Below are 26,628 nucleotides of genomic sequence, written 5' to 3'. Positions count from 1 at the left end.
TTTAAGATTGAGACAGGTGTTCCCCAATTTCAAAATGTGATCAATTCAGAGGTTAGTGTTCCACTGACAACTGAGAAACACAACCCAATGGAAAGTGAGAAAAAGGGGGGAAAACTATAATGGGAAATTATAGATAATATCAAATACCTTGATATATACATAAATCCTTTACTTAAGATATCCCATGTCTGGAGGGACAAAAGCAATGTTTTGAATTTGTAACACAGTCCCTCAGTGGTTGCAGGCTTTTTGCAATCAAATTATCACAACCAAAGGAAGAGGAAAATTGAATGATCAGAGGAAGGGATGAAAATCAAAATAGGGTCATCAACCCTAAAAGATAGTTCACAAGACCTGAAATGAAATATGGCTCATGCAGCCTTGTTCAGAACCCAAAATATGAAATGTATAATGAGCAGAGAGAATATTGGATGGAAATTCTGAACCTCAGCCCAGGGTTGGTTCAATGTCTAAATAGAAATTCTCTCTCTTAAAATCCCAGTGGCCTTCATCTTTAAATTGCTGAAATTATGATCACAAAATCAGTGAGTAAATCACTCCAATGTTTAACAAATGTAGATAATGAAAATGCAATGTGTATCTAATTGTGTAAATCTACAAGCCATCATTTTTGCTGGAACCATGCAGTACTGTGTACTGTGTGCAGTACAATTTCAGGACTGTGATCAAGGGGTTATGCAAAGTAGGCATGGCAAAACACAGCCACAGTCAAGAGGATGATGCCATTGACATTCACAATGTTTCTCCACAGTGGCACTTCGCTGGTGTCCATCAGTTTTTTCTTCAGTGCCTCTTCTTCCTCCTTGCTCAGTTTGGGGGCCTTCTGTTGGTCCAAGCCACAGAACCAGTTGTAAGCTTTCCTGCAGCATCCCGGGTCCTCCTGGTTTTCCTCATTAACTGGAAGGAATAAATAACACTCTGCTCAGGAAAGGTGAGTACAGATCATGGCACACTCTTGGTCTCTGGGACTGAGGACATTCCCATTCTGATTTATGGCCAGAATTCAGTGGCAGCATTTTAGTACAAAACAGTACAAGAATCAAGTTAATATAGCATTTTCACAGCTCACCTGGGAAAAGAGGGATTTTCTACATGTTCCAAGCAGAGCCTTCTGCCTTTTGCAGCACAGAGACTTGGCCTCCGTTTTTTCAATACTTTCTACACTCTTAATTGAAATTTATTTGATTTATTCCCAAATAAATTAATTTGAGGACACTGATAAAAAGGAACTTGTGAGCAGAACCAGAAACCCAGTGAAGAGAGCAGGTGGGTTTGCAGTGTGCTTTCATGGTGCCTTCAATCCTGATCACAACTCACTCTGTCCAGGTGAATTCCCTCTGAGTGCTGGAGTCACACACAGTTCTGCCAATGCACAGCACCTCTGACCCAGAGCATTGCCATTGGTTTAGTCCTAGAGCTGCCACCCAGCTACCAAGAGAATAAGATTTTCCCCCTTCAAATCCACTTCACTTCTGATTTACACTGAGCTGAAGAGATTGGTAAAGGCAGCCCATGAGCTGTTTAAATTTGTGGGGGCTGAGGTTTGTTGTTGGGGGGAGAGAGGATGTTTTTGACTATCAAGCATGTTAATGTTCCTTCAGGAATGAAGCAGGGATGCTCAAATATATGACAGAATCTCTAAGTATTCAATAGTTACCTGATTCATCATCTTTTTCATCAGATCTGTCCTGCTCCTCCTCTGCATCAAGATCAATCCGTTCTTCTTTGCTGTTCCGCAAGGACCAGCACAAGCGGTAAAGCTGCCACGGAACAAGAGGACAATGGGTCATGGGCTGACCATGGCCAACCAGCCTGGCCAGCACCCCAGCTGGCTGTGACATCACAGCATCCCAAATGTCTGGGATGTCTGAGGCTATGAGGAGTCACTGAAGATCTGTGACAGGTCAGTGAAGACTATTTGCTTTCTTACAGGAGCTGTATGCTGGGGGTGCCTGAAGTGTTGAGAGGTAACACACCGAGTACCAAGCAGTGGTTTCATTGTGTTCCATTTCTCAAGGAGCAGGACTGCAGTAATACTCACATGTACATCAGGAATGGGCTTGGTCATGAAGGAGACTGCCAGGATGACGATGGCAGAAACCCCAAAGAGGATGATTGCAAAGTAAAGGTAGTGAATGCCACAGATGATGAAGGGGCAGTTGGAAGGGACCACACAGCTGCCAGTTCCGTAGGCAAACTCTGAGATCATCCTGCCCAGTCCAGCCAGCAGCCCAATAATTAGGCCCCAGAAGGCACCCTGCAGGCAAGGGTGTGACAAGAAGGGATCAAAATGAGTAATTTCAGATCAAAATGAGTAATTTCAGGCATGGAAATGAACTCTGAGCTCTCAAACAGTTGCTGGAGGAAACATGGATGTAGTTTTATGTACTACAATGGCCTTGGCATGTGGGTTTTAACCCAGATGCTTTCAGTGACCTTATTTACAACTCAGTGGATGAGTACAACTGAAAGGGGCAATGAACAGCTCTGAGATATCAGGCACACCTCAGGACACTGGTCCAGACCATTTCTCACAGTCCACACAGCTCTTTCCTGCTGCAGCACAGGTTTCAGACATGGATTGCACACCTCAGGGGCTGTGCTCATACCTTTTTGCCTTTGAGAGCTTAATCCCTGACAGCTCTGGCATGATGGAACCAGCCTGAATGTTGTGCCATCCTTCCAAAACGTGTGTCTGGTTTACCTGCTAATGGTCCTGAGAGTAGCTGTTTAATTCTCAGTTCTATTGGTGGGTGCCTGGTGTACACTACTCTAGCCCAAAGTGTAACAGACACACAGTTTGTATGGGCACAAACTGAAACAGGGGAAATTCTGTTTAAACATGGGGAGGTGTCTTACTGTAAAGGTGCTTGATCATTGGAACAGGCTGCCTAGAGACACTGTGGAGTCCTGGGGATATTCAAAACCCAACTGGACAGGGTAGGTAAGAGGTGATTTGTTTGGTAAAGCAGCTTGGTGACCAATATCCTAAATGATAACTTTCAAATATATGTTCATAGATTATGCATTTAACACACTTCTTGGCAAAGTGATAGGTAACCTAAGCTTCAGAGCTATCTATGGTGATTGTTTATCTATCAAACTATGAAAGAGCTTTTTCAAACTCATCTCTGAAATGTTAGGCTTTGGGCTATGGAGACACAAAATCCCTGGGCTATACTGGGATTAAAATAAGCAGAAAGAAGTTGCTCATGACAAACCCCCCCCAGTTCTCCCAGTTCCTAAAGGAACATGCATACCTATTTCCTAATTTGCATTTACCTGCTCATTGACACGCTTGCAGAAGATACCAAGCAGGAAAACAGCAGCAATGGGAGGTCCCAGGTAGCTGGTTACAGACTGAATATAATCAAAGAGCTGCCCACTCTGAGCTGACTGCACCACAGGAACCCAGGCAATGCTGATGCCAATTAAGACTAACATAAATGCCCTGTAAACATAGCCAGATATTCAATTAGCCATCTGCTTAGAAGTATCTATGATCTATTATAAAGAAGAAAAAAACAGCAATTAATCAATAATTTACATGTTCATTTTGTATTTCAACTAGTGAAATCAATTATAATGGCCAATTAGCAATGAACAAACAAAAGAAATCCAAGCTGGGTATAGTGTATGTCAAATATCCATCAGCATATGGTTAAATATGCAATCAAAACATAGAAAATCACTTTTCTCCTGTTGTTGTTATGTCCAGAGACAAATCAATAGCAGATGAACAGAACTAGTTCATTGATGCTGCAGCCTGGTGCAGCACAGAGCCCGGGAAGGTAATTGAAAAGATTTTCCTCCGAGCAGCAGTGGAAGCAGTGAGGATTAGCTTGGCTGCTCCCCGCACAGTGTCTGTTCCTTCGGGAGCACCGTGGGTTTCCCAAAAGGAGCGCGGGGCGGGCCCGGCGCCCCGGCCCCAGGGGGACACGGGGACACTGCAGCTCCGGCCACAGGAGGACACTGCAACTCTGGACACAGGGGGACACTGCAAACCCGGCCACAGGGGGACACTGCAGCTCTGGACACAGGGGGACACTGCAAACCCGGCCACAGGGGGACACTGCAGCTCTGGACCCAGGGGGACACTGCAGCTCCGGCCACAGGGGGACAGTGCAGCTCCAGCCCCAGGGGGACACGGGGACAGTGCAGCTCCGGCCCCAGGGGGACAGTGCAGCTCCAGCCCCAGGGGGACACGGGGACAGTGCAGCTCCAGCAGGCAGCTCCAGCCGCGCTGGCATTCCGGGAGGAGCAGCCCAGCCCATGGGCTGCTCGGCTCTGTGCACAGGGGAGCTCGGCCGCGCTCACCTGCCAGCCAGCATCAGCTCCTTCTCAGATGGCCGAGTCCGAATCTTGGTGTAAATATCCATCGTGAACAAAGTACTGGCACTGTTAAAAATGGATGTCAGGGAACTCATAAGGGAGGCCAGCATGACTGACAGCATCAGGCCCCGCAGACCTGCAACACAAACATGGGATTGGGGATGAGCATTCCGGGGAGAGCCTCAGTGCCTGGCACCAGGTGCTTGCCCGGCCCTTTCCATCGGCCAGCTCTGAGTGTGCCTGGCACATTTATGTGCCTGACATAAAATCCTGCCTGATATTCCCTTGCTGGGGAAGCAAAGCTTGGGAAAAGCTATTTACAGCAGTGCCAGGGAAACTCTTGAGCTTTTAGTACATAGGTGCTTCCTTAGTGAATGCTGCCTCGTTAAACACTGGAATAAAAAGAAAATAATATTAAGCAGACTTTTCCCATCAGTTATAAAAATAATTCCTCTTGTTTGCAGGAGAGTGCTCATTTGCTTGTAGTATATTTGTGAAACAGGTATTTGCCAAAAAAAACAAGTTTCTTTTACTGTTTGAAAACCAGAGGTAAGCCACTTTTCCAGGTGGTCTGATCTGGTCACAGAGCATGGGGAAGTACTGCAGGATTTTAACAAGCGTTATCAAAGGATGAGAAAGTAAGAAAGCTATCAGGAAAGTGCCATGGTCTCTATAAAATCATATCCTGGCTTTTGTGCCCTATGAGCCAGCTCCCACCTCTGTGGTGTTGGCAGGAGGACCACGGGAATAAGCCTCCAGCTCAAAAATCCTGGCAGGGAGTCCTTTATAAATCATTGGCCAAGCAGGTTATTTTTTACCTTCACAAAAAGGGAGCTCATTTATCATTTCAGCACCCAGTATTTGCCAGCTGAGAGCTGACACTGTCAGTGTGGAGCTATTCTGCACCTACAGCTAATATAGACGCCCCCTTTGGTTAATAGTACACCATTCTAACAAGAATTTTGGAACTAAATATGGGTCTTGGACTCCCTCTATCACTTATTTTTACAGTCTGGTTTTCCTAAAACAAAGAAACAACAAATACAGACAGTGTCTTACCATCTGGCATAAGCTCCACCACGAGTTTTGGATAAGCAATGTTTGTGCAGCCCACTGCGGTGCCACAGTAACGCTGACAGATTTCAGGCACAACACAAGCCACCACATCTGAGGAGAGGATAATGAGACTCTGAGACAAGGTCATATAAACAACAGATTGCTCCCAAATTAATAGAGCTTCTAGAATGTATCTCTGTGTTGAGCCACTGGATTGACACGTTTGATTTCATCCTTGGTTTGCTGGCAGGAAGGAAGGTGATTCTAAACCTCTTCCCTTCCTCTCTAAAAAAATACTAACAGGGACTGCAGGTCAAAAGAAAATCAGCACTCATTTGTCAGACCAGGGCTGAACAACACAAGGAGACCAAGTAGAAAAGCAGAGGAACACAAAGCCCACTCCCTGCTCCTCTACCTGCTGCCAACACAGCCAAACTCTGCTGGTCAGGGAATGTGGCATTTCCCCATGCCCATGGGACTGCCCATGGCCCAAACCCTGCAGTCTGTGAGTGATGGCCCTGTCCCTCCAATTGTCAGCAGAGTATCTGTCCTGGACAACATTTTCCACTCATTCAGTCAGAGTGGGGCTCTAACAAACAGACAGCTGGGGAGGGATGCTCTGGAATTTCTTTTCCCTAAAACTAACAGCAATAGTATTAGCAGAAACCTGGGATCAGGGTGAGCAGGAAGGCCTGTGGCTTCTTACAATGCAGTTAACTGAAGGTCCTTAGACTATTTGGATGAGAAGATGACAATCTAGCAGGTATTTTGGAAGGGACAGAGAGATTGGCAATGAAAGGCAGGCAGCAAGAACTTTTCATTTCTGTATCCATATCATACCTGGGTACAAAATCCGGCTGATCATTCCAGGCATCACTATGATAAACATGGGCAAGAGTTTGAGGTACCCACACAGGATACAGCCAGCCTTCACATGGGACATGTTCTTTCCAGAGAGGCATCTTTGGACAATAACCTGTCAATGACACATGGCAGCTATAATATTTCCATGATCACCTCATGCCATGTTCCAGATACAAGGTACTTCTTGACTTCTGTGATAGCAAAAGAGCCTATTTAGCATTTCTGCTGCTAGGAAAAAAGAAAACTACATGAAAATCAAAGGATATGTTGGAAATAAGTAATGGAAAATACTACTTATCCAGTGTGTGTTTGAGAGGTAAGACTTCTCTCACAAAAAGTTTTTAAAGCAGACAGACTAAAAGGCCAAAAAGGAATAGAATATTTGACTGAACAGTAAATACAGTTACATTGGGGGTTTTGTTAATTTGTTGAGAAATCATGAAGATGATCTTTCTCACAATTCAAGATGCAGATAGATAATTTGTTAGAGACACATTCACATGTTGCTGGTGTAAGAGCACACTTTTCTTTACTCATGTCAGTGTGGTCTCTTGGGGAAACTGGACAGTAGGTTTTAGACAGAAGGAAGGATGATGGGAGAAGTGTCTCTCAGCTGAAAGACCAGACATAAAGAAAATCCCCCCAAGACTATGCAAGCAAAGATGAAAGCTGAAAATATAAGAAACAAACTTGTCTTACTGAAAAGGGAATGGTATCTAGACTCAGTCTAACAAGGGTCATTTGTTGCATGGTTTCCTATGCACAGCACAGCCTCTCTATGTTTTTACACATGGTCACAGACAAAAAAAAGAGAAAGGAGGCAGACATGGGATCTGCTGGGCAGACACCTGCAGGAAGATTAGAAAAACCACTCGTTCTATTTTCTTACATGTGAGAGGTGTCTAGAAACCAGGAACTGACAAGTCACTGAGCAGCCTTGAAATTACAGCCAGTTCTGTTATTTCAGCTATGTTCAGCTTTGCATTACAGGGGAAGATCACCCTGGAGCATGGAATTCTGTGTTTGGCCTTTGCAAGGCACTGGGCTCCCCCCTTACCTGATCAGTGCACCAGTACCACAAGGCAATGATGCTCAGGCCAAAGACGAGCCCTGGCCAGGGCAGGTCCCCCGTGGGGTCTCGGAAGATGTGGAAGGCGTCGCTGCGAGGGGTGTAGCACTTGGGATCCACCTGGGTGTCCCCATAGGTGGTGTTGGATGGAATGGCTTCCATGTATTTCTGCATGAAAGCCTCATACCCTCCTACCTTAGTAAATGCTGAAACATGGAAAAGAAAAGCAGCAATAAGGGATTTCTCACTGAAATCTCAAACGGAGCTTGAGAGCGTGAAGAGAAAAACCTCCTTAATGTGGACATAGAAGTCCTGTCATGGGATGCTGTTTATTACCTTACACATTCACTTGTGCTGAGGAGACAGAGTGACACAGTGACTAAAGGGCTTTGGCAATATGCCTGACTTTTGGCAACATGCCTGTTTTCTTCCCTGATAAATACATACAAGAGCTGAAACCTCCTGCTTTAATGTAACAGTTTTACACTGCAGGATTCATTCCCATAGCCACTGCAAGATCTGTGGTTGAACATTCCAGTTTAATTCATCTGATTTACTTACCAAATCCCGTGAGAATAATGGATCCCACTACCATGATGAACGTTTGTAAGGTGTCTGTGTAAATCACAGCTGCAAGGCCACCTGATGGCAGAGGAAAGTCAGGACAAATAAGTTAGCCCTGGGCAAATGTGTGAGTGGAAATAATTTTTTCTTTGTGTCCCTTTTCTCACAACCTCTGTCTTTCAAAGACCACTGTAAATAATCCCCATTTCATGTTTTCATTTCTGCCCTTTTCTCGACTTCTCTCTTCTCTTTCTTCTGGCTCCCCTGGCATCTCTGATTTATCAGACTTCTCTGCAAACTCACCTGTGATAGTGTAAAGAGCAGTAATAGCAAGCAGGATAATTATGGCCACATAAAGATTCAGTCCTATGGCCAGCTGGATAAATACAGCTCCAGAGAATATATCAGCCTAGACAAAAAAAAACCAAAACAAAACCAAAAAAGATAGATTCAGCAATGTTTAGGTTCATGATGACATGTAATAGTTCCATGATGAGGACACTGAAATACACAACTCTGCCCCTTGTAGCACTGCACACACAAATCAAAAAGAAAAGAGAAGCCATTTTTTGCACCTGCCAGTGTCCCCTCAGAGGTGTGGAGTTCTTAGTACTAGAAGTGTAACACTTCTCAGAGAATTTCCAGGCCTTTTTTAACAGGGTTGTTTTCTCTAGACAGTCACCTCACTACTCAGTACTTAGGCACTAAGAGAGATATTCAAAACAAACTGCTTAAAACTGAGTGTGAGTTCATTTGCTGCTGTGTGCAGGGCTGGACTGTGTGACACCTCCAAGACATGACACTTCTCTTCCTTCAATGCCACCCCACAAATCTCTTTCCCTTTACTGTTCACATGTGGTGTAGCTCGTCTCGCTGGTTTCGGACAAACAGTGAATTTGCATTAAAGGCAAACATTTCGTATGGTTTCTATTTTTAAGTTCCTGTCAGAAGAATTAGCAGTTGACTAAGAGAGGAAACCTTCAGCTCTTGCATAAGGAAGGAATTGTTCAGGTTTCAGAGTAGCACTGGGAGTTAATCCCATTAAATCAGGTCCTGATTTAGAGGTAATTGGCATCAATGTTATTTATACAAGTTTGCAATCAGAATAATCTGCCCCAGTGCACTTGCGATGCCTTTCTGTAAATTATGTTTTCATTAGAGGTTACTCCCGAGCATGCAGCTCATGGGCTCCTCTGCAGCTCGGCTGCCCTCCTCCCTTTGCACCCACACCCCCCATCCGAGGGCTCTGCACAGGGACTCGCATCCTCAGCTGACAGCAAGTCCCCGTGGGGTTCCCGAGAGAACTCAGCAGAGACACTCAGCTCTGGCCGAGCCCTGGGCTAAAGCCTCCCAGCCCAGCCCTGGGGGGGCTCCGGGGCCGGCCAGAGCCGGGGATCCCAGCCCAGCCCGGCTCTGCCCGGGCAGCACGGAGCCATGGAGAAAACCCATCTTCAATCCCGAGACTGCAATGAGGCTGCAGGGCAGGACCTCGCCCTGGCTCCTGCTGAAGGACGAGGCTGGGGCTCTGCAGCCCCAGTGCAGGCGGCTGCTTCTGTGGAGCAGTGAGTCACAGCACAGGCCCCACTCCCAGAGCTCTGCCTGTGGAGCAGATTTCTTACAGCCTTCAGTTTGGAAACGGGAACCAGCGCCTTTAGCTCCTACCCCACTGTCAGACCACATCCTTTGCCCCATCTCTCTGTGGTGATTAGTTTCCTGTCTTTTCACACCACTAATCAGTCCATGTGCCAGACCCTGCTTTTATTGTTCTTGGCTTTAGTTTAGCCTATGTAGCATTAAATATTAAGGGACCTAAAATCATTCCCACGAATAAATGTATAGTTAATTATTGAGCATTCTGAGCAATGTATCAGCCTCTTCAAATTGCTGAGTTATCTTCCAGCTTCACTGCTTTTCCTTCCCAGTAAGATTATTGCCTTCCAATTATTTCCTTGTTTCTCCACTGATACTGGTTTATAGACAATCGTTATCTAATCTCTTATTAGAGTCACTCTTTCCTTTACACTACAGGCTGTCTCTGCAAAGGCAGGGATCACAAAGGAGCTGGCCAGACACATGCCAGCTGTGTATCCTGAGAGTCCCAGAGCAGGGACATCTCCTCTTTAACCCACTGTGCTCTCCTAGCAGAAGGTTATTCTTCTCTTCATCTTGCCCCTGGCAAGCCTACACCCTTAGATTTCCTACTGAAATTATGTACAATGAACAGAAATGCTCTAACAGATTTAGACATTCCAGTTTATGATTTCTGATTTCTTCAAATCATTCAGACCTTAACTCCCTTTTGTCTTGTATTAACTCAGTCTATTACTATCCATCAAGACTTTATTTTTACCAGACCATTTCCTTTAGCATAATGGCCAATATCATCAACACTAGTGGCTAAAAGGCCTCTTCAAACTGCTATGGGCACTACTCACAATGTGCTGCACAGTTAGGGAGCAGGTACAGGTGAAGTCCCTGTATGACACAAATCCTTTGGGCTCAAAAATCATGTGTCCTGATCCCAAGGATGAACTCCTTGCAGCATGTCCTTCTGTGTCAAGTGGCTGATTAGCCACAAAGCAAGGAAATAAATCAACAAAACCCACAGAAAATGTGCAGGGAAAGAGAAAGGGTAAGGCCACTGTAGAGGTGTGCAAAGGGACGAGTCACACAACCTGATATATTACTCCCTAGAAAGCATTGTTGTAATTATATTATTAAGAACACTACATAGTATTTCAACACAGCAAGGAAGAGGCACATGAAATAACTACCCCAGGAGCAAGAGATGCCACTCTTCTGCAAGGATAAGGGGCAGTGAGGATCGCTGGTGGGTGTGGCCTCCCATCCAGGGCGGGGCAGGAGCCCATCCCTCTATCAGATCTCAAAGAGCCCCAGAGATCACAAAGGAGTGTTTGCCAAGGCAGCACTGAGGGAATCAAAATACAAGGGCTTGTCAACACGTTGATGTGTTTGGATATCCAGCGTGTCTGTGGGGAGGGAGGCCTGTGCCCCCTCCCTGTGCTTGCACCTCTCCCCACAGCAAAGTTCCCTACAGGGAACAGCCCTTCCCTCCCCGCTCTGGCCACCATGTGGACGTGGTGTTGCACAGCATGACAGAGCAAAACTTACTCTGAGACCCTCTGAGAGCACCTGAAACCTCCAAGGACTGGCTGCTCTGCCTAATCTGAACCAGACAGAACAAGCAAATCAGTCCTGGGCAGATCCTGCCCATCCAAATGCAGTGACATGAGGCAGCAGTGCAGAGACCTGTTTGTACACTACAGAAACCTCTCTTGTACAGGCACAGACACTGCCAGAGCTGCTCAGAGCAACTGGGGCAAACAAAAGAAATGCTTAGAGGAAACTGAACACCATATTTTCCCCCTGCATAGCACAGAGACTCAGCTCCCTGGCACTCCCCACAAACACCTGGAATAAATGGGTTGATGGGAAGCTGGGATGGGTTGATGGTAGAATGGGGCTCAGGTAGCCTGGTGCTGTATGGATCCCTTGACTATGGAGAGGGTGTTTGACCCTCGTGATCACACTGGAAGCTTAAATGAAGAACCTGTTTTTCCTGAAAACAGAACACTCCAACTGAAACAATGAAAAATCCCATAATAACACCCTTAGGCATGACACAGGCTGGAAATCAAAGCTGGATAGTTAATTCAGAACCTAGGAGCATCTTGATAGGCTCACTACCAGCATGTGTGGCTGAAAAGGACTGACTGGAGGGGGTTCTCTGCTGCTGGAATGTCCAGAACTCTGTGTTGTACCCTGGAGTTCTGACTATGATAGTTGACCACAACTACAGCAAACTCTCTAATCCTTTTGAAATATACAGAAATCCAGCTCTGAGGCCAGCTCATGCTACCAACCTGTTTAATTTATAACCTCTCTAAGGATCAGTTATGATGTGAGAATGAGAGCAAAAGGCCAATCTTTTAGCTTAAATTGCACTATTATCACTCAGTTCCCATTCAGAGGGCAAAGACTAATCTGCCATGACAACTTCTGCAAAACAACAGACTGAGGTATTCCTGAACTGTGGACTTCTTTAGAAGCTTAGTACTTTCAAAATATATGGAAAATACCAGTTCCCTTTACTATGCCACAGTAACACATCCATTTACTTAATAAACATTAACTTCATAGCACCTTAAAGTTTACACCAATCACTTGCCCATTAAAAGAATCTCTCCTCTTCCCTCCTTTCACCTCAGCTGCTACAATTTCCCTAATTTCCATTTCCCCACTCTCCCATTTTCTAATTCCTGTTATTGTTTTTTTATCCATAGTCCCCCCGCCCTTTTCCCTCACCTATATTACTGATGGCATGCTCACCAGAGGATACTAAATAAGAAATCTAGGGACAAAAATGACCCAGGTTTCACAGATCCCTAAAATAACAGACCACAATGCAATACAAGTTTCCCTCCATTCTGATGTTTTCTAGAAGAGAGCAAATGTAAAAGTAAGCCCCAAAACTTTAAAAAGACAAAGCACAACAAGCATCAAGAGACAATGCCAGGAAGAAAAAAACCTTGGATTGCATCACAGAGTCTCACAGGACAGAATAAAGAAAACACAAAATCATACTTTTACAGTTGTTAATTCAGCCAAGTGCTCCAAACCAAAAATGGTTGACCAGTTGTGAAAGCAATATTGTAAAAGATTAGATCAGTGTAGAATGGAAGAAATGCTGTAGAAGTTTCACTTACTGAGATCTTTGTGAAAATATACAGGATCAGGGAAAGGACTGACAGGTAGACCTGGATCCGTTTCCCACCAAAACGCTTCTTCAGGTACTCTGGCATTGTCACCACCTGTGGAGGTGGAAAAGGTTTTAGATAATGGGAAACAGGTACAAATCAAATTAGAGGAAGATTTTTGGTACTCAGATACTGTGAGAGTGGAGCACAAAATTAGGGGAGCTGCAATTGCAGTTTCAAGGAAGAGCAGCTCCAGGAATCAAAGGAGAACAAGGAGAGAGCAGCAAGTACTTCTCAGCTCAGCTCTTAGAACAGAGAATCCTCATTTTTCAAGTACACAGATATAACAAAGTGCTGCTCTGGCACACTTGGATCTCGTGCCATTCATAGTGACTTTGCAATATTCCAGCCCTGGCCTGCAAACATGAGCAGCACACAAGTGTAATGTAGTGGTTTGACTTACCCCAGCTTTGACGTAGATGGGCACAAAGAGCCATCCTAGAATCACCACAAATATCAGAGCCTGCAGCCAAGACAAGATCAGCTGAGTTAGCCTCCTGTGTCTACACACTGTTCCCAAAGACCATTTATCAGACCCAACAGAGCCAGAGACCAGGGAAATCACAAAAACCTGAGTGCTGCAGGGGTGTGGGGGGAGGCGGCTCTGCTCTGTCCTCAGATTTACAGTTGAAAATTTGGACATGAAAACTTGGCTAAAAACTTCATCAGGTATAATGCAGCCTGAGTTTCATGCTAGCTGTCCCAAAGAACACATTATTATGTATTTTCTACAAAACCAGCTGATTTCTACTCACAGGATTGCCCTCTAGTATTGAATCACAACTCCAGCAGTGGCACCAGCCTATCCCAGCTCTCTTCAGAGCAAGCCCAGGATGGCTGAATGTTTTACAACTATTTCATACCCTATACAGGATGCACCACATGCAATTTGTAAAATATTTTGTATTTTCATATTACAATTTAATAATATATTTTGTGTACCCATGTGTATTCTGTGAGCTACTGATCTTACTGTATAGCAGTGCCAAAGTTTTCTGACTTAAATGGCTGGAATGCTGTCCAATATCAAGTTGTACATACTTAAATCAACAAATATAAAACAAATTCCTGCCCTCAGAGGTGCACTCTATTTATTTTGTCCACAGGGCTTAGAGGGCTTTTAACCTGTACCTTCTAAGTTCTGCCCTTAGGTCAAGACTGTAAGATGGACAAGAAATACTGGGTCAGCTTCTGCTGTCATTCTGATACCAAATAGAAATAATTTCAATGGAACAAGGATGACAAGAGTCAAATTTGGTATTACTTTCATCATGTCTGTTAACTGTCCCACTGTAAGTCATGAACTCTGCAGTGTGTCTGCTCAAGCACCCACAGACACCATTGCTGCTTCCCAACCAAGCACTGCTGTACCCTGGGTACTGATATTGGCCCAGCAGGAATCTCCCAGGAGATAACGAGTAGAGATATTTGAAGAAGGATATGGGCCCTAGAGATCTGTGCTCTCTTTTGATTTGCTTCGTTCTGCTGGAATAAGAAGGAGAATCAGGTCTGTCACAGGCCTGATATAATCAAAAAGAGGGAGCTGACAGGTAAACTGCACACCTTGTACAGTGCATTTTAAGCTTTGTCCTTTTCCTTAAACATTTCCATCATACCAGTACTGGATTATTTGCAACAACCATTTACTTGCTAAGAAACACAAACCAAATCCCTCGGGGTGGGACGATTATTTCAGCGCTCAGGAGTAAACACGAGGGAAGTCCCGTCCTGTGGAGGCTCATTCAACCCTTGGTGCCACGGCCTAATCCCTTCCCGAGGGTGAATTACACACGGCATTGGCAGCCACACCCGCAGAGCTGACAGCACAAGGAAATGCTGTGCAGTCCCTCACGGCAATCTCTGTGCTGCTGCACTTTACTGACCCTGCCCCTCCGGGAAGCTCATTTAAGGTCAGCTTGGAGATCTCTACCCTGTACTGGAACCAAAACACGTGCGTAGTTACAGGAAAGAAAAGGTACAGAGGACAAGATTTTTGGAGTGCAGGTGCTTGTGAAGGATGTTCAAAATTCCTTACAGCCTGTGGAGAAATCAAAGCCCCTCCAAGAATTTCTACATAGCAAAATGCTGCAAAAATTACTGTGGATTACAAACCTGATTATTTTTTCCCGGCATCCTGCAGTCTAAAAATGTTTTTCATAAATACTTTAAAAGTAATAAAAAGATATGTGTAGGGAAGAACATCCACCAATTTATTTGGTTCTGTGCTCTGTAAAAAGCCTCAATAGAAAAGTATCATCTTTTTCCAGTAGCTTGGACAGGTTAAATACTAGATTACATTGGCTCTTACTGGTCTGTGCAGAAAACAAGTGTTGCCAAGCACAAACTTTGACAGTCCTAAATTAGTAGGCAATGTTATTTTGATTAAGCCCTGCAGATAATGCAGATGTCACAAATACTTTCACTGACACATGTGCCACTTACGTTCCACTCAAATCCTCCGATGGCAATTCCTCCAGCTGCTGCTGTTCCTGCTATTCCCACAAAGTGTCCACTGCCAATGTTGCTGGCAAACAGAGAAGCACCAATCTGCAAAAAGAGAAAACAAAAATTGGCTCTTATGTTCACGGGAATTTTTTAAAAATCTCCTCATTTGGCACATTGAACTCATGCCTGTCTGTGGTGGTGGTGATGATGAGAATGACTGACAATCAACTTTCTTGATAATTTTCAGGACTCACACTTACTGCTCCCACTGAAACCAGAGCCTCCAACCATCACATCTACAATAGTGAGGAGAATAGGATGTTGAATAAAATATCTTCCAGTTGAGTAAAAAATATATTACACCAATACTTGCCAAAGCTTGCCAAATTGACACCGGGATGATATCAAAACAATCAGGGAAGAAGACTCTGATCATCCTTGTTACAGGAGGAAACGACAAGGGCATCCCCACTTGTGAAAGCTGCACTCCCTGATCCATATTGCACAGCCTGTGCATCTGAAAGTGTCATTGGTGAGAGCTGGACTTGGCTCACTTTTAGCCAAAACGTATTGATTACTGAATTAAATTCTGAAAACTGCATAGCAGAAATGTCTGCTGAGAAAACACCTCTGGAAGCTACAAGCAATGGCAAATCAAGGAGTTCTAGTTAAGAAGGGCTGGATCTTTCAATGCTGATCATATAATCAGAACAGTAGGGAGAACATGGGAATTCATGACCAGGGAGAGATTAAAAAATGAAAGGTTCCTGTTGATTTACAGACAGGCAGGAGCCATTAACAAAGATTTAATCCTTAATCAAGTATCTTAGACAATAGAAGAGATGAAAAGGAATGAGCTTCATTTCCTTCCAATGACCACATTAAAGGCAGCAGAAATACCCAGTGATAATTTACTGGTCAGGTGCTGAAGGAGGCAGGGTGAGAAGTCGAGCATGAAAAAGAGGTTGGATTGGATTGAGTATTGTGGGCAGAGAACAAGGAAGCTGGAGAAGTTCCGAGATGAAAAAAAGGAAGTGAACATTTTTTTTATTCTTTTCTGTTTTTTTCTTATATCTTCTGAAAGCTAAAAAAAACCCAAAGAACCAACCAACCAACCAAAAAAACCGCAAAAACCCCAAAACAGGATTAGAAAGAAAACCACATAGAAAGCAGGCAAGGGAACTTCTGCTGACCTCTTCTAATGCTCTCACTTGAATGATGGCATATCCTGAGTTCTTAGGGATCCACAAGGATCATTGAGTCTAACTGATTGGGATGGCAGCAAATATTCAATCAATGTTTCTGGGAGCACAGGGATGATCACTTGAGTTTTGGGAGGATGAAGGATTTCATAGAAATCTCCCTCTGCAGAGCAGATTTATTCTATAGAGCTATGCCATAACCAGAAATAGCAACCACATTCTTCAACCCACAATCCTGATATCTGATAACAAATAGATTATCCTACCCCATTTTTTATTTGCAACACACAAAATTCAGAAGGTTCCACTCTTTCTTTTCCAGGTTTACGTTTTTTTCTCCTTCCTCAGTTTGATCTCCTGATTTCTTCTAATCTCTTTGAAGACAAATTGTTCTTTTGCTGTGACAGGAAATTTATGTTTCTAAGTTCACTCCTTTCTGGATTTGGGGTTTTTTCTAAAAGTCAGTTGTGCCCTACAGAACTGTAACCAGTTTGTCATATGACATTTCTACACAACTGATAAGTTTTGCAACTAACACTGGCAAACAAAAGGCCTCTCTTTCTTCTAAGCTCTTCATGACTGCAACAGGTCTCCAGAAATGATAGTGAAGAAAAAAGTACCATTTATACCAAGCATTATCACTGTTGCCCAATGCTTTCCTTGTAGATAAATAATTAAACTTAAATCTAGGTTACTAGAAATACAATCACCAGAAAATATTAACCACATTAATCTCTGATTTTATTTAATGTGTTCCTTCTCCTATTTCAAAAGCTTAAAGGCAGATCCAAGTAACAGAAGCAGCAAAAGAGGAACTTTGAGAAGAGACAGGCACAAGCTTTGGCTCGGTGCCTGAATCCCCAGGACATACTGCAGGCAATGCTACTGATGCTCTGTTCTCAAATTTATGTAAAATGCCATTATATTGAAAGAAAAATACAAAACCAAACCAAACCAATGCAAAACTACCAACATATTCAGGACCATCACAAGAACAAAACAATGTGAATGCAGATCCCACACTCATAGCCTAAATTTTTTTCTCTGAATTAGGGAACATCCAGTGCAGCAGGACTTTAAGATGAACATATACTAATAATGGATGCCATTTTAAAAATGGGTTTCAGTTATGTCATATACCTGGGAAGGGAGAACATGGCTTCATAGCCAGGAAAATGCAGAATACCCTCAAATCTGCAGCATGATCACAGCAAGGAGAGTGCTGACCAAACAGCCTCACACTCCATTGGCTGCTCATGCCAGAGGGGAAAGAGAAATTTCCCATCTGCCATATTTTAAGGATGAGGAAAGAGGCAGATGGGCTCTGGGCTCAAGCTGCCTTGCTGAAGAACCTACTGCTGTGGGATTTCTGTACTGGAAAGGCTGATGACTGGAATTCTTGATTTGCCATTGCTAGATGCTGCTGAACATCTTAAAAACTCTGGGCTGAAACTGGGAATGGCAGAGGGAAACAATCTTCTGGAAGTGTTAACTGTTCTCAGTGAATGTGTGAGTGAATTGACTTTAAAGACACATCTAGGAGGAAAGGTGAAGAAGAAAGTTGGTTGAAAGGCACAAAACTGCTAAGAGGGAAAGAGGATGAAAAACTTGAACTAATCTGAGGAAAACGTGGAACATTAACTCTTTTAAAATATTTTAAGAGGTCAGGTCTTAACAAGAGCACTCTGTTCAGCAGAAGTACCACCACCCTGAAACAGATGATGATCACTGTGTTTTTTCCTGTTATTCATTAACTGTTTCACCTTGCTCTTCTCATTCAGTGGAGGATGCAGTGACATCCCAGCCCTGGCCATTCCCAGCTGGATGGATGCAGTGACAGAGTGCAGAATGCACAGCCTGTGGCTCCTGTCCCTGCCAGGACCTGCCAGTCCATCCCCCTGCCCCCGTGCCCACCCTCCTGAAGGCATTAGCTCAGTACCCAACCCTTTCCTTAGCCCCACTGCAGAGAACAGCAGGGGCTCCTCTCACCCCACGGGCTCCTGAGCCACCCCTGAGCCACCCCTGAGCCATCCCTGAGCCACCCCTGAGCCATCCCTGAGTCATCCCTGAGCCACCCCTGAGCCACCCCTGAGCCATCCCTGAGCCATCCCTGAGCCACCCCTGAGCTATTGCTCCTGCAGAAGCTGCTTCTCAAATCCCTCTTCCCTGACACGTTTCTCATTCCTATTCCTTGAGACTGTTCATGCTTTTCTTTAACTCACAGCTCTTCCCTGCTCCATGTGACTTCACTCTGATGCAAAGGCATTATTTTTCCTACCTGAGTTTTTGGGATCACCCTTAGACACTTTGGAAAAATCAGTACAATGCAATATTACTGCCACACTTCCAAGGCTCTGAGACACGAAGAAGGAAGTGTGGTGTTTTATTCTTCTTTCCTAATTAATGTGAAAATTCTATAAATTGCATTATTACCACATCCATACAATTCCCAGTGCACTTAGCAGGAGGGATGGATGTACAATACTCATCAAAAATGTCAGTGCTCCAACAAACCCAATGGCTGCTGGAACAGCTCAGGCTCAGGAGGATCTGATACCTCCCCACTTTGCACTGAAACACCTCCTGGCCCTCTGGAAATTCTGTAGAAATGCATTTCACTGAACTTTTACTTTTCTATCTGAGCTTTGCTTTGATTACTTCATTATTCTTTTCACCCTGAAAACTATTGTTTCAACACTGTAATTTTTTTTGCATAGAACTTAACAAAATAAGGTAGTTTCTCATTCTACTTTACCTAAGAGAAAGAAATGCAAATCTTATTCACAGCAGAATTGTCGTTCCTGCTTCCTCATAGCAGTGTCAGATTCAGCAAGTGGGGGAAATCCTGAGACTATGTGAAACTTAACTGGCTGCAAAGATCAGAGAAATCATGCCAGTGGTCGGTTCTGATGGCCATAAAGATAAGCTGTGCACGGCTCAAACAAGAATCTATTGGATTTTTTCCACTAATTCTTATCTGTCTCACAAAGATCTAAATGTACATGACCAAGTGTACATGACAAACGAGCTGAGTTACATTTCTGTTTGGAGTGCCCTTGACCCTGCACCCTTCCTGCCTACTGTTCACTAAATCTTTCTAACAGAGCTGGCCTTCAGATGCCCAGCAGATACTCTTTGTCCTATTACCATTCATGCCTCAGGAACTGAGGTGTAGAAGGTAACCCATAATTTTGTGCAGACAGCTCTGTCTGCCTGCAAAATTACAGAACCTGAAGAAGAAAATTCAAAAGCAGGAAAGCTTCAAAAGTTTGGGTTTTTAAAATTGTGCATGAAGGGCTGTTAATCCTGTGAGAGTGGCTGCTCCTAAAGCTGACTGTTCTGCAGGAACAGATACTTCATGTCCTACAATGGCAGGAAGTATTTGGCTGAACCCAACTCCTTCATCTGGCAAAGGAAGCTGAAGTTGGCAAGGCCCATTGCTACAGAGCCCTCACTTGCCTTGAGCTTCTCTGTGTCTTTTTGGGAAAAGCAGAGCTGATGATGAGGATTTAAAGAGCCATATGAATCTTTCCCTCAAAGCCCACGAGACCAAAACCAATTTCTTGAAGATTCTTCTCTCAGTTTCTATAAAGACTGTGGAAAGGGCACTGCATTCCATACCATTATGACTAACCAACGACAGATTTCAGTCCTTTATCCCTAATTAACCATTGGAACTACTGAGATGGCTCAGCCACTGCACAAGGGCAGTGATTCCAGTGAAGTGAACTCTCACCTCAGCCAGAAAAATATCTCTGGGCTTGGTTCTGCAAAATGCTGAACAACATTTTTGGATTCTGCTGAAGCAGAACAATTAGAGCCACAGCAGGTCAGATTTAGCCCAGGATGTGTCTTGGTGCTACTTTGTACATTGAGAAATTGAATCACAATCACAGTTTGCCAGTGACTGGAAACATTCAAAATCCATATGAAAAGTAGGAATAACCTCTAGGCCTGCATTACCAGGGTCTCCTCTAGTCTACCAAAGCACAGATATTTTATGGTTTAAGTGAACAGAATCCCTGCCCAGATTGTCAGTAAGAGATCCTAATACACTGCTAATGAGCCTCCTTCCCTGTAGGGTCAGAAAAGCCACTCGTGGGTGCCCTGCAGAGCATGGAATACAGACAACCACTGAAAAATACAATTAGTTTAGGGGAATTAAGTTTATAGCAAGTTTGTGGAAGGATTTTTTTCCTTCATTTTGTTCTGTTCCAGAAACCAATTACATGACAAGGGTCATTATCCTGAAATGGCAGGGGAGAAATCTGACAAACAAGAGTCCACTTGCAAAACAACTGCCCCCACCCTGGCTGTGCAAATGCACTGGGGCTATCCAGAACTATTCCAGGTTAGCCCTGACTTGGCAGAAAAGAGAAGTCAAAGCACAGAAGTAAAACATCACACACAGCTTTAGCTGTTGCAGAACTGAGATCACATCTCTGACTAAACTTTCTATACTTTCATTGATTTCCTCATCATTTCAGCCCAGTTTGTTCTGGGTGATGGACATCCCATCTACCTGCTAAGCTGTGGGAATTGGTGTTTTGGAATCTCTTTTTATCCAAGGCAAACTTTCCAAGGTGATGCTGCTGACATGGTATTTAGTTTGTGGTTTTGGAGTGCTTGCTCTTTGTTTATTTTGAGTGATACGAGGAAGAATAGCAAGAAAGGTTTATTTTTATGGCATGGGAAGACACTCCTGGCATTCCAAAGGGAAGGATTGAGGAGGAGATCTAGGACTGCACTGAGGACTAGCACTTTGTCCACCTCAGCTCACAGAGTCTGGGAAGGAGAGAGGGAATTCTGGCAGGAACTGTGGGGTGATCCCTGTTGGCCTCCCACTGGAGGAGGGGAGCTTGCTGAGTCTTGGGTTTGTGTTTGCAGAGACTCAGTGTCAGATCCTCTCCCCCAAGTCTCAGGGGAATCATTGGGAGTTCTCAGCACCCCTGGATCAAGACAGAACTTTTCTATGGTGAGTCTTGGCTGCCTTGCTGCCTTCATCTCCATTTACATCTGCACAAAAGGATATTCATATCCCCTTGGCAGGCAGACAGAATTGCACAAGGTTCAGACCAGCCCACTGATTAAAGTGACAGTTAAGCAGAGTAATCTGGTTTGGTTTTTTTTCTCTTCTCCCAGAATGATGGGTTTTATCTTAAAACAACTTGGAAATTTTCCCTTTCCTCAATCTTCCAAAGAAACCTGAATTTTCTTAGACCTGCTACATCAGATGAAGAAACCTTTTACTGTCATTGGCCTTTAATCCTTTCATGTCCTTAAAGAGGCTGTCCCAATGCCTCCTAAAGGCAGAGAGCAGCTCCCTGAAGCACAAGACTGAAAGGTGTGTAGGTATTTCTGCAGCCTACTTCAAGAAAATTACTAAATCTTTAGGGAACCAATATTTACTCTCAGTCTTCTGGTCCTGTAACTGAATCAATGTGTGTGGAGTCTTGACTCCCAAACTTTCATGAAGTGCAGAAACATTTTCTGAGACTGAATGCAAGATCAGGGGTGTTGAGGAATTCCATTGAAATAAACAGAATAATGTGAAAACTACCCCATTTTCCAGTATTCCAGTAATAGAGAAAATGCAGGTTTGTCTGAGGTTTCTGTTTTTCATATCAAAGAGACTGTATGATCAGGAAGAAATAGAGAATTGTTTCTAATATAATTTCTGCCAAAGGCCTGATGGAATGGAAGGCTAAGAAGACTTTGTACCTATGACTCCTGTTCTCTACCTTGGAAGATAATAGACATCCACAGAAGACAATCAATGTAAGCCACAGCTAATGTTGAAGTACATTTAAAAGATATTTTACCAATACCATATCAGAACATTTCCAAGAATTTTTCTCCTTGTACAAGACCAGAACCTGTTACCAAAAGTAGAAACAATAGAGCAATAAAAGGGGGAAATTTCAGTAAATTAATTCCTGTCTGTGGTAAAAATGAGCCAGCTTCTTTTAGTGCAATGAAAATAATAGAGTCCAAATATTGAAAAGTTTTAAAGTGGGATAAAAGGCAAAGCACTGGATTTGTCTGTACTGACATTAGCAATGCATTTCTATTCAAACAAGTTGCTCACATAATCAAGACAGCTCAGAGCTGAACACAGACAACTTCCCCCAACACTTTTCTCTGCCCATCCCATGGCTTTGTTTGTGCAGTCTGCCCTGTGATACCATGGCTGGAGGAGGAGTTTGATTTGCAGCCACACAGCAAAGCCATCCCAACCTCAGCAATGTCACAGGGATCTCGATGTGTAAGGACTGGACAGTGCCAGGGGTGCAGATGACATCCTGTGTTTTCTACACACACAGCACTCACCGGCCACCACACCATGCTCCTTCCAGCCAGGAAAAACCCTCCCACTGTGCCTCGGTTGGTGGAGTACATAGCCTGGAAAAAAAGGAAAAAACAAAGTTTTAATTGTATTTCAAGTGTGCTAGGCAAGCTATTCACAGACTGAGACCAAACAGCTAGAATGAAGGGATAATAAACACATGGGCAGGGTAAAGTGAAAGAAACAGAGTGGCTAAAAAGAAAAACCTTATAATGAAGAAAGTAATATAATGGAGCAATGATTTTTTTAATCTAGGTTTGTATTAGCCATTCAAATTTCATTTCTTCACCTTTCATTAGAGTGCAAACCATCATTAAATAAAATTAAATTTAACCAAGAAAAAATATTGCTCAAGTAAAAGCTCCCGTGTATTTTTCACTGGGGAGAAAAGCCTTTGATTTGAGACATCAAAACAGACTAGAAGGTGCAAGTTAATTAACAGAAGGTATGCAGCTTTTTTACTCAATTCTATGCTGCCCCAACAGATATCTGTTTTCTTGTTGTGATATCAGCATTGTGCCTGATTCCCTCTGAAGTTCCAAAACAAGAAGACAGCTAATATTTCCTTTTCACAAACTCATGTTGACTTTGTGAAGGGATGGGCTTTAGAGGGAAGTTTCCTCCAATTTTTGTTCATGGCCCTGAGCCATTATTTACTGGATTTCCATTGTCTACTCTGATGGACTTTGAACAGGTAAATAAGCGAAGAAGACCTGGAAAAATTAGCAACATATTTTCTTCAGATACAGAAGAAAGGAAGTAAATATGATAGATTTACATTTAACTCCACACAGCAACTGAACAAGTATTTGTCCAATAGCAATGTCATCATGGGTGGAAAGAAAGAGCTCCAGGAATTAACTCAGCACACAATGGCCTGAGAAACCAGAGATCAGCCCTTTATTGTCAGAGATCTTTAACGTAAAGTTCAACTACAGCAACAGCCAGGCTCCCACGGCAGGATCCATCTCCCTCCTGCCAGACAACAAGGTGTTCTGGTGGGCTGAGCCTTCAGATTTTTGGCTGTATTTTTGGCCTCCTATGCTGAAGAGGCAAAGAAAAAGTTGTGTCCACTTTGTGCAAACCCTGCATTTTTGATGCCCTTCAAAATATTGCCAGGCTGTTAGGAAGGGATGTTTGCTCTGCTGACTTTTCTGCACTGCGCTGCTCCTGGAAAGCAGCGGATTCCGGAGGGCAATCCCTGCCCTCTGTGTGTTAATGGTCAGGTGTTCAGGTGACCGGAGGGCTTGCCCCAGGGAAACCCGAATTCAGTGACATTCCCCCTTGTAGCTGAGTGTATCGGCCCATTCTCCAAACGCTTCAGCTCGGAGGTCCCAGCGCTGGGCTGGCCGCTCCTTTGTCCCCTGGCTGCGGTGTTTGTGTCCCTGTGGGCACAGCCCTTTGGGCTGGGGCTGTCCTGGCAGAGAGGCTGTCCCCAGCACAGAGGCGCTGCCCCGGAGCTGCTCCTGCTCAGCCCCATGGCCAGAGAACAGCCGGCAGTGCTGCCCTACGGCCTCGGCCGTCCCTGTCCCCGTCCCCGTCCCTGTCCCTGTCCCTGTCCCTGTCCCCGTCCCTGTCCCTGTCCCTGTCCCTGTCCCTGTCCCTGTCCCTGTCCCCGTGCCAGTCCCGGCAGCGGTACAGCCACACCGCCACCCCGTCCCTCCCCAGCCCTGCAGCTCCCCACTCTTTCCTGTGGCATCACCTCACATCCCCAGCTCTCCCTGCAGCCCCGGTGCTCCGTGGCCAAATCCCCCAGGTCCAGCCTGTTTCTAAGAGGGGCCCTGGCTGATCTTCACCGGTCCCTTCTCTCAGCCCGTCCCACACAAACCCCATCACTCCACCTTCCCCTCTGCTTCCATTCATCCACCCGAAGGGATGCCTCCCTAGGTCACCATCCCCTCTAATGCAAATAAGTGCCCACATTTTGCCCACCATGCACTTGTTAACTATTTCAATTAAGCATCAAAATCTTTTTATAATTACACATTCTCACTTACTAAAACATTTTGCCAAGACTCTATAATATACCTGCTCATTAAGTAAAACAAAATAAAATCCCAACATACCCATAGTCCCACTGCCAAAACTAACACGAAGTAGATGACAATAACAGAGATGTCTGCAGGATTGTTGATCCTTATGATGGATTCCATCCTGGCTGCCTCTCTGCCTTTCTTCTTCTTTCTCTCCTTATGTGCTTCTTGCAGAGCTCAGGTTAATGATAAACTGCTGTCATCACCTACGTCTTATATAATATATAACTTCAGATTCACTTGTCTCCAGCGGGACACAAGAAGCTGCTGCTTTTCCTTGGACAGCTCTTTCCCCAAGAGTGCTCCTCTGTTACAGGTGCTGCAGATTTCAGAGTTCAGTGTCCCTGCCAAAGGTGCTCGGGGTTTTAACATCCACGAGCAGATATCTGAGAAGGAATGACACGGAAAGGAGTGGCTTGGCTGCAATAAACCCGCATATTTACCTCACTGGGGGTGAATACCTTTTTTTTTTTTTTTTTTTTTTTTTAAGTGGTTGTACCTGTAAATCTAGTCATGGAAGATGCAGTTCTTTTAGTTGACGATGGTAAGCAATTATCTGTGAGGAGTGACCTGGCAACTGGGGAAAACCCAGGAGTCCAGGATCTGGGACACCCTCTGTGTCATCTCTCAACTCAGCAGCATTACTCAATGGACAAACAGGCCCGTGTTTCTGGGAAGGACAAAACTTGAATCTGCTTCCATCTCTCACATGGATACAGGTAAAGATGCATGTGAACACAAGATCTGCATCCAGGAGCTCACTGGGCTGAATTTCAGGCTGTTTAGACCGTGGTGTTGGCTCTCTCTATTGTAGCTAATCAGCTTCACACTTGAGTAAGTTCAAAGTTCATCGCAGCTCGGGTCTGCTCTCCCTTTATTTGCTCCTCTGACTTCAGAATTAAGCTAAGCAAAACAACTGATCACAAAGATGTGGAACACGCTGGTTACAGACAGATCCTCACAGCTCTGAGTAAGGAAGCTTCCCCAGATGATGCCCATGATCCTCTGTTTGAGCTAGAAGAGGTCAGAGAAATCCAGAGTATTTAGAACAATGTATCTAGGTGCCAGGCACATTTCTGGGCTCTGAGGATATCTGAGAGTCCCATTTTCTGCTTGATATTAGGGAATCATTATTCATTGACAGCCTTTTAGGTGTAAAATGTGACCTTGAAGTTACACTGAGCAGAACAAGCAGTCCAGCAGGGAAGCACAGCAGGCCTGGCTGAGGTTGCAGGTGTTATTTCCTCAGAGATTAAATGAAGGGCTGGCACTCTGTTCACTGGCAACGATTTTTTCTTAGGTAAACTACCCTGTGGTAATTGTGGTTAATAAAAAGCAGCTAAGAACCTATAATACAATGGGATTACTTGTAAAAGTAAAATTTTTAAAACTCTGTTGTTTGAGCACCTATACTCATAAAATAGTGCTACCCTTTGATGTTTAGGCATCTCTCCCAAGCATATTGTTCAGTTTGTCCTACATGACTGTGAAATGTTAGCTTTAACTCCAGCTGAGAAAAAGTTAACCCCGGAAACATCCAAAATTCCGTTAGTTCTGACCTTCCCTGCTGCGTATTTCAGAGGAAAATAAAAGGCTTATTTACAACCTTAATTATCAGGAAACAATTTGCCTAAGATAGGCTGCAGATGGCACTTTCTTTACAGAGATTGATGCATATTCCTCCGGGTCTTTGCAGCTAACAAAAGTTTGGTTTTAATGAATTCCATTTCTGTGTCAGTCTAGAAAGGCAAGCAAAAGGAAACATTAGTCAGGAACTGATCGACTCTAATGTGCTTGTGTTCCCACCCAGGCTCTGCAGAGGAGAGCTCAGAGGCTGAGCAATACTGTAACCTCTGTCCACAGCTCCTAGTGTGACCATACCAGCACAATTCCAAGGTTTGAAACACTAATGGAGCAT

General features: G+C 44.2%; 1 protein-coding gene across 1 annotated transcript; it reads right to left on the bottom strand.

Moving 5' to 3' along the window:
* Positions 1-576: 576 nt before the first annotated feature.
* On the bottom strand, positions 577-24,833 carry SLC5A1 (solute carrier family 5 member 1). The gene is made up of 15 exons (XM_014894693.2): positions 24,744-24,833; positions 22,662-22,733; positions 15,127-15,231; positions 13,088-13,147; positions 12,634-12,738; positions 8,210-8,315; positions 7,904-7,984; positions 7,331-7,548; positions 6,250-6,385; positions 5,413-5,520; positions 4,339-4,489; positions 3,304-3,472; positions 2,063-2,278; positions 1,679-1,781; positions 577-918 (listed from the first exon to the last, which is right to left on the bottom strand). Exons 1-15 carry the CDS (start codon positions 24,828-24,830, stop codon positions 695-697), a joined length of 1,941 nt encoding a protein of 646 aa, XP_014750179.1. The 5' UTR covers positions 24,831-24,833; the 3' UTR covers positions 577-694.
* Between the last annotated feature and the right edge of the window lie 1,795 nt (positions 24,834-26,628).

The sequence above is a fragment of the Sturnus vulgaris genome, chromosome 19 (genome assembly GCF_052056855.1).
Source record: "Sturnus vulgaris isolate bStuVul1 chromosome 19, bStuVul1.hap1, whole genome shotgun sequence".
Classification (NCBI taxonomy): domain Eukaryota; kingdom Metazoa; phylum Chordata; class Aves; order Passeriformes; family Sturnidae; genus Sturnus; species Sturnus vulgaris.
The sequence above is the reverse complement of the archived record's forward strand: the minus strand, read 5'-3'. Positions and strand labels throughout refer to the sequence as shown.

Coding starts and splice junctions, on each gene's coding strand:
- SLC5A1 (XM_014894693.2), bottom strand. CDS start 24,830: ATGGAATCCATCATAAGGATCAACAATCCTGCAGACATCTCTGTTATT. Junction 13,148..15,126: donor TCGGAGGATTTGAGTGGAAC/GTAAGTGGCACA, acceptor TCTTGGCTGCAG/GCTCTGATATTTGTGGTGAT. Junction 7,549..7,903: donor CATTATTCTCACGGGATTTG/GTAAGTAAATCA, acceptor TCCATGTTTCAG/CATTTACTAAGGTAGGAGGG.